This window comes from Chiroxiphia lanceolata, chromosome 1 (assembly GCF_009829145.1).
Source record: "Chiroxiphia lanceolata isolate bChiLan1 chromosome 1, bChiLan1.pri, whole genome shotgun sequence".
Classification (NCBI taxonomy): domain Eukaryota; kingdom Metazoa; phylum Chordata; class Aves; order Passeriformes; family Pipridae; genus Chiroxiphia; species Chiroxiphia lanceolata.
The window spans coordinates 86,106,899-86,117,918 of NC_045637.1; the positions used below are offsets into that span (position 1 = coordinate 86,106,899).

Genomic DNA, 11,020 nt, shown 5'->3' on the forward strand with positions numbered 1-11,020 from the left:
GGCACCACCCAGAAACATATTGTTATCTAAAGAGTACTGGTTCTGAAACGTCCTTTGTTTGGGAAGCTTTAACGGGAAAAAGGGAACCTTAGTAACCTTAAATCATCAAAGCAGAATGTAGAAGCCCAAAACAGAAGTATACCCTAGCAAATCCTTCCCCTTTCTTAGGAGAACGGCCACTGTGAGCATTACTCACGTTTTCTGGGATATAACAGCACTCAAAAGGTGCGGAAAAATATAATTAAAAGGAAATAAAAATCGCCATGACAACATCGGGTGAAGCCGCGGAGCTGAGGGGGTTGCCCGCAGCTCGGCGGCCGGGGCGCCGCTGCAGGCAGGGGCCGCTGGAGGGCACTGGAGCCCCACACCCGGCCGCCGGGGAGGGAAAGGCAGTTTTTTTCTCTTTGAGGTCCTGTCATTCCTGTGTAAACAAGTTACGTTCAAGTGTTTAGGATATAAATTACGACCATGCAGGCTTGCCTCGGAAAGAATGTAAACACAGCACTGTGGTCGGAGCAAACTCTGAAACTGACTTTATAATTTATCACAGGCCCTGAGAAGCTCGGGGAAGAAAAGGGCATGTCTGAGCCTAAGTGTGTATTTAAGGAGATGAAGAGTCTTATCTCTATGTATAATTACAAAGATATAATTTTATATATGTGCGTATGTGTGTGTACGCATATATATATATATATATATATATATATATATATATACACACACATATATATACACGTGTGCACATACGCATGTAGCATTTTACTGAAACTCTCCCGCTTTTCAGCGTCCGGGCGCGGGGCCGGAGAGAGTCGGGCGGCGGGGCACGTCGGGGCGACTCTGTCCCCGCCGTAGGACGGGACGGGCTGCTCGGGGGGCAGCACCCGACGGTGGGGCCGCACAGGGCTGTGCTCCTGGTCACTCGCCGGGTCGAAGCGGGGTGGGTTCCGTGGGCATTCCCCAGCCGTGGGGTCGGCGCGGCCATGGGCGTCTGCAGGATGCACGGGCCAGCAGCTCCCGGCTCCGGCTCCGGCTCTTGGCCGCTTCCCATCCACGGGGCACGTTGGCATCGTGGGGACAAGGGTTGCTTTGCCTGGGGTGCTTCGGGGGCCTTTTTTAAATTTTCTTTTGTTACTTTTTTCCCCTCTCTCTCCCCTCCGGCCCGGTTCGCTGGCCACACCGTTTCTCGGTGCTTCCCCGAGCCCTCATCAAGCCACGATTTTATCGCGGGTCCCTCTCGTCGCCCATCCGTGACATACCTTTCCGGGTCCAACATCACATTGCACAGGGGCTCTTGCCCCCGCACCTGGTAAAGTCCCCGTCGGGCACAGAGGAACTTCGAGGGGGCTATGTGGGACGGGGACACGGGGACACCTGGAGGCATCCCTAAACAGCAGAGAGGGTGTTTCGGACCTGGACGGGTCCTCGAAGAGAGGAGCGTGCAGTCTGGACCCTCCTGCTTCTGTGTCCTCCACCCCGGTTAATTCAAAGTCTATCCAGCAGTGGGGCAAAGCAGGGTGGGAAGTGGCTGAGGGCAGGAGGTGCAGTCCAGAAACCATGACACTGGTCTCCTGGGATCAGCCACTCTCTCTCCTCCTCCACTTCCAGCGGCTGGGGGATGTGGGCTTGCATCTTTAACGACCTCGGATGCTGGGGTGGAAGAGTTTCTCAGAAGGAGCCGAGGGAACATAAGTGCCTGTCCAGTGATAGTCGTTTATATACATTTTATTGGAAAAAAATTTTTACATCAAAATATTTTGGCAAACTGTAAAAAGAATACATAAGTGCAAATATATTCTCCTTTTAAAGCAATAGTGTGTGAGTATACACGAGATTTATTTAAAATAATTTTTAAAAAATATTGTGGTAGAAAACAACTTCTGTAAAAATAAAAAACGAAACGTTGTATTGCTGCAATACTGGGGAAAAAAATGAACTTTTCTTAAAGTCTATACAAGAAATGGCTAAACAACACTGTTTTAATAATATCAACTGGTCGGTGCTGAAGTCCATACAAAGTGTCCTTGGTGGAGCTCGGGGAGAAAACAAAATAAAGAAGCAAATTTCCTGCTAACGCAGTAACGGAAGGGGGAGTCCTCGCAGGTGTTGAGCCGAGAGATTTATTTTTCCTATTCAAATACACTTTCAGGTATAAAAATATAATTAATTGTTCCCTTTCCCAATGCTCGATATTTTAGATCACAGAAAGGCGATATATGATTAAGGTGGCATAAGGATACTTACGTCTCCCCTAAGGCAAAATATCACACAAGGCATTTTTCTTTTAGTAAGAGCTTTGGAGCATTATATCGGCTGCACGTGTCCTGCAAGGGATGGAGTGGGACCGAAAACACTGCTTCCTTTGGTAATTTTGCTAAGTGACTCGTGTACTATCAATGCTATCAGAGTGCACAATATATTTAATCTTCGGTGGTCCGTCTATACCTCGGCTCTGTTCAACACCACCTGATTGTCTCTGTTGGAGCGCTGCCTTCACATCACGCAGGGCTTGATGTCTTGACAGACGCTTTGATGATGGTGATGGTGGTAGTAAGATCCACTAGCGGATGGGTGAAAAGAAGAAATGCCATTAAAATTGAGGACAAAATCTTTCCTGTCACACACTGGGGAGGGATGATGCTGGTAGCGAGGCAGTCCCACTGCAAGAGAAGGAAATAACAAGAGCTGCTCAGAAGTCGGAGAGCTCTGCCCGGGCGGAGAGCCCTTCCTCCCACACCCGCAGAGAGGAGAGACTGCCTGCATAGGGCTGGCACACCGCTTCCTTACCCCGGGTCTCGACTCCCCCCTGCAAGGTTTGGTAACTCCTCTTTGGCTTTCCTGGCAGTTGACTTGGACGCTCCTCCGGGGCAGAGCCTGCCCCGTTTGCAGGGCAGAGAGCCCCGACCGAGGAGGAGACGTGAGTTGCCCGGAGTCCCCCACCGCCCGCGGGGCTCGGGGCTGCACCCGTGCTCGTACGAGCCCGCGTGCCTTCTCTACGGGGAGGTTCTAAACTACACAACCGTGTGGCACGCAGGATGAGGAGAGGATGGCATGCGGAGGTGGATGCCCACGGACACGTGCCCGGCCGCGTCCCAGGCGCACGCGTATCTCAGAGCATCCCTCCTGTGTGGACATACACGCACTGTTATCTGTTTGCCCTTCTACCCGCGTAGTTACCAGCGTGTAGGGTTAGTACACCCTCTGCATGTGGGGTAGATGAGGGAGTGTCTGTGTCTGTGTCTGTGTCTGTGTCTGTGTCTGTGTCTGCGTCTGTGTCTGAGTCTGTGTGTGTGCGCCCGAAGAGATGATGCCACCTGCGTGTTTTCCTGCACGCGTCGCAGCCATTTAAACCTGATTCCCATCTTTCCTCGCTCTCCCCCCCCTCCCTATCCCGTTCCTGGGAGGTTTTTGCTTTTGACTTTAGCGGTTGAAGATTGAGTTCCAATCACGATCCATTTGTGCATTGATACAGTATGTATTTATTTATGTATGTGTGTGTAAGAGCGTGCACGCCTTTTCACCTGCGTGTTTTCATAAACATAAGATACACCCTACGGTTCATCAATAACAACAAGAAAAATACATCCGTGGCACCGACAAGTCCAAATGACCTTGCAAATTCTCATTTTAATTTCCCACAGCCTAAGGCAGCCTTTATGGGATGGCATGGGAAACAGCACCCCACCCCCAACACTCCGCGCCGTAGGACCATGCTGGGATCTTTAGTCTGGCAGGGTTCCTACTGGATCCGGCCTGAGTAAGGCCCGCAGGGTAGAGCCAGAGAGGGGTTTGGTTTGGCGTATGGATGTCAAACTCGGCTAGCGGCATCCTGTCAAATCTGACCGAGGGTCAAGGGAAGAAAAGAAAAAAAAAAAAGCAGTAAAAGAGAAGGAGAAGGAGGGGGGGGGGGAAGGAAAAAAAAAAGAAAAAAAGGAAGAAAGAAGGAAAAAAAAATGAAAAAAAAAAAAACCAGAAGGGAGATGTCCCCGGTTTTCCTCAGGATGGCGGAGCCGAACCCTTTGGCGGTGGCGGCCGGTGGCGCGCACAGCCCGTCTCCTCCGGCATTGTCCCTTCCTTCACCCCGCAGAGCTCACTTTATAAAAGTGATTATTTCGCTGGATTTCCTCGGCTTTCTAATAACCCTGCTGGTATGCTCACCATAAACTGGGGCACTTTATTACAATCCTGATTCAATAATTTAGCAGGATTTAATAGTGTGCGAAAAAAATCCAGCTCCCCCCACCCTCCAGCTTCAAAATCCTTTTAGCAGAACCAAGCCTCCTGTTTCCAATTTTTTCCTCTCTTATACTTGGGTCTGATGTAAATTCAAGGTTTTAAGTCCGCCCTGACGCTGTCACGGGTAGAGGATTATTGACCGATCAACAGCGATTGCCACTGAATTTGCTTTGCATTTCACTAAGATAAAGGGAAAGGTGAAATTCACTTGATGCCGCTTTTGTGCGGAGAGGGAGAAAGATTACTGCTGGCTATAATTATTACAAATGAAAGAACTCGGATTCTTTTTTTCCGCATCTCCTTTCGCTCTTTAAAGATGTTTACGCCACAGACATTTTACGTATCACGCACTAATAAGAATTGGATCCCCGTAAAAAAATAAAGAGTTGGTTTGGGGTTTTTAGCGAATCAAGAACTGGAGGTGGCTTACACTAAATTCCTAGGCCCAGATGATGAAGATGTAGAAAATAACCAGAGAAACCCCGTTTTGTATAGTGGTGGCATTAAATCTGAGCTGTTGGAAACGGACGCTCGGCGGCGGCGTTAAGAAAGTGTCCAACGGTCTGTCTGAGTCTATATCCGTCCTTGAACAGAAACAATTGGGATTTAAACCACCCCGACCTCGGAAACCACAGTAGAAGGTCCAGGGGGACCAGAACCCTTGCTCTCTCTCCCTCTGCATTTTGTTTCAGAAGCGTATTCTTGGGCAGCTTCTGGATGAAAATTTCTCTTCTAGGAATCGGCTTTCTTACCTCAGGTGTCTGGTAGGAGGAGGAGGCAGCTGCCTCCCAGCTCTGCTCCCCGTGCCAGTCCCACTCCCTCTCCACGCGTGGGCCCCATGGGCACTGCGTGGTGGACTGTGCGGCCGCAAAGAGTAAAGCAAACAGAGGGAAACAGACTCAAAGAAAGGAAAAGAAAACAGAAATCCAAGCAAAAACAACAAACCAAAGCAGAAATTCCTAACGGTGAAAGTACGTAGTTTGGTGGGGGATGCCCCTGTGAACCCACTGGCCTCTCGCCTCGGCCCTAAAAAGCACGTGGAAGGATGGCCTATATCTCAGAAAAGTTGGTTTAAACCTCAGCAGGAGAGCGCTGTAGGCACGGAGGAGCCCACCTGGGGACACCCCTGGTCCCCGCACTCCTCTGTGCCAAAACGCTGGTAGGACGGTGATCTGCTTGGCAGCCGCCTCTCCCCAGAAGACACATCAGGGCTATTTAGGGGTTTGGGTCTTTTTTTTTATTATTATTTTTTAAGGGAGAAAAATTTGCAATCGCTTGGTCTCCCCTGTCAGCCCATATCCCTTCTGCGATGATGGCAAAGGGACTTGCCCAGCCGCTCGCCCTCCCCACGGCGACAGCAGACTGAGGAGGCCAGGGCAGACTCCGGCTCTCGCAGGACAGGAAAGTGATTGACAGGAGTCCAGGGAGGGGGCGGGAGGGGACCCAGAGCTGAGGGTCGCCTGTATTTGTTACTTGTTGAAATTCCCATAAAATTGAACAAGACCCCGCTCTCATAGGGGTTAAGTCAGGCTAAAATCCTCTTCGGTGTGGTCCAGCCCAGACTGTCTTTGTTTGCTTAACCTCTGAGACCTACGTTTAAAAGGGCTATTTGGAAAAATTCCCCGTAAGAGCCCAACATCTTTTACCCATTTTTGTGCTCAGATATTTCTGAACAGACTTTGTCTGTAGTCACCGGCCGGGGTGGTGGGGGGAGGAACGAAAGGGTGGGAGACAGAGACCAGAAAACTCTTTCCCTCCAGTTGCAGAAATATACTCGATCCGCTTTAATCTCTCTAGCATTTTTTAAGATAAGCGGGTGGTTTTGGTGTTAGGGGTTTTTTCTTCTTACTTTTTTTTTTTCACCCGCAGGGTTTAGAGGGTAATATTTGACGCCTTTATTTGATTACTCCCGCGACGCGTCTCCGCGGAGCGCGGTTTACCGAGGCGGCGGCGATGCCCGGCGGCGCTCTCCGCGAAGTGAAGCCGCAGCCCGGGACGGCTGGGCGAACCCCGCTCCCACCGCCGCGCACATGTCGCAGACACCGGGACGGGGGACGTGTGAGCCGCGACCGAGCCGGCACTAAGCCGGCACGAGCCTGGCTTTCCTCGAACTGCTCCTTCTTGGTTCTGGGCAAGAAGGAGGGATGCTCGCAGCCGTACCCACCGCCAACCCCCCGACAGCCCCCCTGTCGCGAAGCAGAACAGCTCCAACCCACGCGTATTTTTTTCCTTCTTGCAGACAATGCACCTCTTTTTCCAACACCGTGGTGGTCCGGGGTTCCCCGCGCGAAACCTTTGTCGCCAGCGAAAACTCCCGCCGGCGCCGCACTCCCCACCGCCCCCGCCGCCCCTCCGGGTCCCTACCTGAGAGGTCGTCGCGGGGGCTCTGGTGCAGGTATCCCTGCTCCAGGGAGTAGGAGGGTACGCTGGAGTGGATGCCGGAGGAAGCGGCGTTGGCGGCGGGGAGGCCCTGCTGCTTTATGTAGGGCGAGGCCCCCGAGGCTGTCCAGTGAGCCGAAGGGCTCGTGTAGGGAGAGTGGCACTCGATGGCGCTCGCCATGGCCGGCGAGGAGGGCACGGGGCTGCTGCTGCTGTCAGGGCCGTAGTCCCCGTTGGCAGTCACCGGGCAGCTGGCCATGTAGGTCGAGCCGGGGTTGGGAGACATGTGCGGGACGTGGTGGCCGCCACTGAGTCCCTCGTAGCCGCTGGCCATGGCGTTGGGCATCATGTCGAGGTTGTAGCCGTTGGAGTGGCAGGCGAGGGAGGCGGGGGGCGCCTGGAAGTCGAAGCCCTGTGGGAGGATGGAGGCGCCGAAGCCCAGCCCGTTCATCATGCGGTACATGGGCTTCAGCGCCTGGCATTTCCTCCTGAAGCCGCGAGGCCGCCGTCGGAAGGAGCCCTCCTCAAACATGAACTCGCTGGCCGGGTCGATGGTCCAGTAGTGGCCCTTGCCCGGGCGGCCCAGGCCCTTGGGCAGCTTGATGAAGCACTCGTTGAGGGAGAGGTTGTGGCGCACGGAGTTCTTCCAGCCCTGGTAGGAGCCGCGGAAGAAGGGGAAGCGGGCCTGCAGGAACTGGTAGATCTCGCTGAGGGTCAGGCGCTTGGAGGGTGAGCTCTGGATGGCCATGACGATGAGGGCGATGTAGGAGTAGGGGGGCTTCTCGGGTCGCCGCAGCCCTGAGCTGGCCTTCTTGCTCTTGGAGGACGACGCCGCCGCCGAGGAGGAGGAGGAGGAGGAGGTGGAGGTGGAGGAAGAGGAGGTGGAGGTCTCCAGGGCGGAGGAGGGCGGCCGGCTCATCTGGAGAGCTCCGGGAGCCGGGCTGCAGGAGCGGAGAGGGACGGGGGGCTCCAGCCGCTGCTGCCCGCTCTCGGTGGTCATCTGGCGGAGGGAGGGGAATGGGGTAGGGTGGGGTGAGGCGGGGAGGGAAGGGGGGGAGCCGAGTGGGGTGGGTACCGGGGCGGGGGTGCCCCGCAGGGGGAGAAAGGGGGGCTTTGGGAGCCTCTGTCCTCCGGGCACCTCCTCAGCGCGGCGGGCGGCGGTGGGGCGGTGGCAGCGCCCTGCGCATCCCTCCCCACGGTCCCTTGCGCAATGGCTCCTCTGCTTTCCGCCGGAGCCAGGCACTGGGCGGGATGGACCGGCCCGGCCCCGGCCCCGGCCCTGGTCCGGCCCCCTCCCTCCCTGCGCCGCGCCGCCCGCGGAGGCTCCGCTCAGCGCCGCTCCACTTCCTTCTCTGACCCCCACCTGGGGACCATCCCGCTGCCTAATCCGGCAAGGAGAGGAAGCGCAAGAGCCCCCCTCTCCAATCTCTTCCGCACTGTTACTCTTTAATATATACTTTTTTCTTGCGTAAAAGGCACAGCGCGACCGCCTATCAGTTCCTTCAATATTGCTATTATTTTTTTCTCTTCCCCCACAACCCCCCTGAATCCGGCCGAGAAATCAGCAGAGATAGAGAGAGGGAGAGGGGGAGCGAGAGGGGGGAGAAAGAGACCACCCCCTTTCCAGCTGGCCTCTGTCCACCCGTCATCTGGGCAGGAGGCGCTGCTGATGCTGCGGCTGCCGCGGCTGCCGCTGCTGCTGCGGCACCATCCCCGGCTCGCTCCCGCTGCCGGCCCCGCACCGGTCCCGCTTACTGCCTCCCCGGATTTCCCGTGGCCCCACAGGCACCTCTTTGCCCGCTGTTCCCCGGCACCGCCCCGGGGCGAGTCGAGCGGCTGCAAGCCCGAAGCTCTGCCGGTGCACCCCGGGTCACACGGGCGCTGACGCAGCCGTGTGCGGGCGTAGATGCATATGAAGGGGGTCGCCCACCCTCCGGAGCCCGAGGCAGCAGTGTTTGTTGCTTCTCAAGCCTGCTATACATCTGTTTTTAAAGACTTTTCGTTATCCCCTGCCACCCCCACAGCCCTATAAAACGCCATTCATTTTACAGAGCAACGGGGGCAGAGTCCGAGGATCAGAGATGCGCCCTCCCTCCGCCCCCGGGGACGCCCGCCCGGTGCAACGGGTGGGTCACGCGTGCTGGCAAACGCCGGTTGCCGAAGGAAACGGGGCGCCGGAGGGGGCAGGGAGGAGAGGGGCCGGCGGAGGCACAGGCCTGCTCTCGGATGATGGAGGAGGCTCCAGGATCAAACTGGAGACGCAAGGAGGACGGCGGCAGGAAAAGAGGCAGAGCAGACAGGGATGCTGGACCAAAGGCACGGGGGTGGGAAGGACGTGGACAGAGCGGGACGACGTGTCAGTGTGCCTGCAGTGCTCTGTGTGTGTGTCTGTGTGTCCGTTTGTCTCTAGCGCAGCTCCGTGCTGAGAGCTCGCTGGTGGGTACGGGCAGGGAGGGGGTGGGGCTGGTCCCAGACAGTGACCTGCAGTTGAGTGGAAGCAGGCTTTTTCCATCAAACTTTGCCTGGATACCACACACAGAGCCCAAGTGTCAGTTTACTGCCCTGAGCCCGGCTCCTTTTCCCTAAGCTCCACAGTAATTAGACAAAGAAAACCTAAATTAACTGAACAGGCGTCGACAGCTTCCTCCAGATCACCACTGCTACATACATGGGAATGTGTCCGAAAATGGCTTGATTGTATCTGAGGATCAGCTAAGAAAAACACTACCGAGCCCGGCAATGTTTACGACACATTTTTAATAGAACAAATAATCGCCCGGTCGATAGACCATGTTTACCTTCCTTGAGGCATCGATTTAAATTGTTTCCACTGAAAAAAAAAAAGAAACAAAAAAGAAACTAATCAAAACAAAAAAGCAGAAGAATATCTGTCTGTCTATCTATCTCTTTTATCTTCTTTTCCCCTGTTGTTGTCTCGAAGGTCAGGGAGGCCAACATGCGATTCCTGATCTCATTGTAAGGACCTATTCTGATTTTTTTTTTTAAATATCCGTGTTTTTAAATTCAAACGTCTTTCCTCGCTCTAGATCGGCAAGTGAGGGTGCTTTTTCGCCTTCCTCGGCGGGATGTCTGTCTAAATATCACCTTTCGATGACATGTCCACGTAATTTCTGCGATGTTTGGCAGACCGAAGGCATTAAAGACAAGGGGGAAGGTCGTTGCTTGTAAATCACTCTAACCTGCCCCCGTTTCAGACAGTTCGTTTGAATCATTAATATTAATCGAGCAGGAAGAATCATTTACTCCCCGCACAAGATGTCACGATACACTAGGGTGTAGTTGGTTTCTCAGCGGTGCGAGATGGACACACAATGAGACAAAGCCGAGAAGGGCAGCACTGTGGCAGAAAGACGAGTGCTGCTTCAATCGCGACTTGACGGAGTCCTGATACGAGAACAGTGGGGTAACACATTCAATCAGCCGCCTTCTACCTGTTAGCAACGTCTTCTTCGCAGCAGCAGATGCTTGTTTGAAATATAGCATTAGGAAGTCTCCTAAACATGATCCTGAGACTTTAAAAGATGGTTTAAATTGCCTATGATTAAACAGAAGTGCATTTGCTGTTTGGTGGAGATGTTTATTTTGGTTGGTGTATCCATTTCTGAGCTGATCCCAGTTTCGGAGCACAACTGGTTTGTTTTACCAGAGTATACGGAAATTAAACTTTTTGGCAGATTTGGTTACTCAGATGTTGTTCTATAATCATAGTTTTTATTCTAGGAAATCTCTTCATTATTGCGGTTTCAGTTTCATGTTCATAACACAGTCCCCTCTGCTTCGTGGGCTAAATGAAATAAGTTAAACTAAACCAGTTAAGAAAATGAGAGGCAAATATGAAAGATAAATGTTTACGGTTATCTTTGAGTCCTTTTTTCGCCCCTCTTTTTGTTCTTTTTCTGTCCCTTTCCTCTCTTTTTTAACTGCGTGCTTCAGGCTCTTTCCTCTCCTCTGAGGTCCTGCAGATGAGAAGCGTTTTTTCAATTAAAGCCGAGACTGAAACTTAAACAAATCCCTTCAGTATTGTAAAAGTGCGTTTCCTTAAGCCCTGGAGGATTTTCCTCCAACTGTCAGTTTCAGGGTGCCTGGATTTAGATCTCCAGCCACAGCGACTGACAGAGATCCCTTTCCGCATGAAGGGCATGCGGGCATTTTAACGAGCTGAAAGGAGTCGAGCGGCCGCAGAGGAACGCCCGGCACCCGTCCCCGGCGGCTCAGAGCGACCACCCTGGGGGCTGGGAGGGTGGCAGTCCCGCTGCAGCGGAGGGAGCAGAAAGGCCGGGATGGGAAGGGACTCGCAGCGGTCTTGTCCCGTCCTTTGTACTGCTCCCGGGACCTCTTGACTTCTTGGGACCTCTGGCAGTAGCCGTGCGATCCTGATGTTTGTTTG

At 53.6% G+C, this 11,020-nt stretch overlaps 1 protein-coding gene across 1 annotated transcript; it reads right to left on the reverse strand.

Moving 5' to 3' along the window:
* Positions 1-1,706: 1,706 nt before the first annotated feature.
* Positions 1,707-7,799, reverse strand: FOXF2 (forkhead box F2). The gene is given in 3 exon segments (XM_032696176.1): positions 1,707-2,657; positions 6,598-7,768; positions 7,770-7,799. Coding segments are annotated over 3 exon segments (1,368 nt in total). The 3' UTR covers positions 1,707-2,490.
* Positions 7,800-11,020: the final 3,221 nt, after the last annotated feature.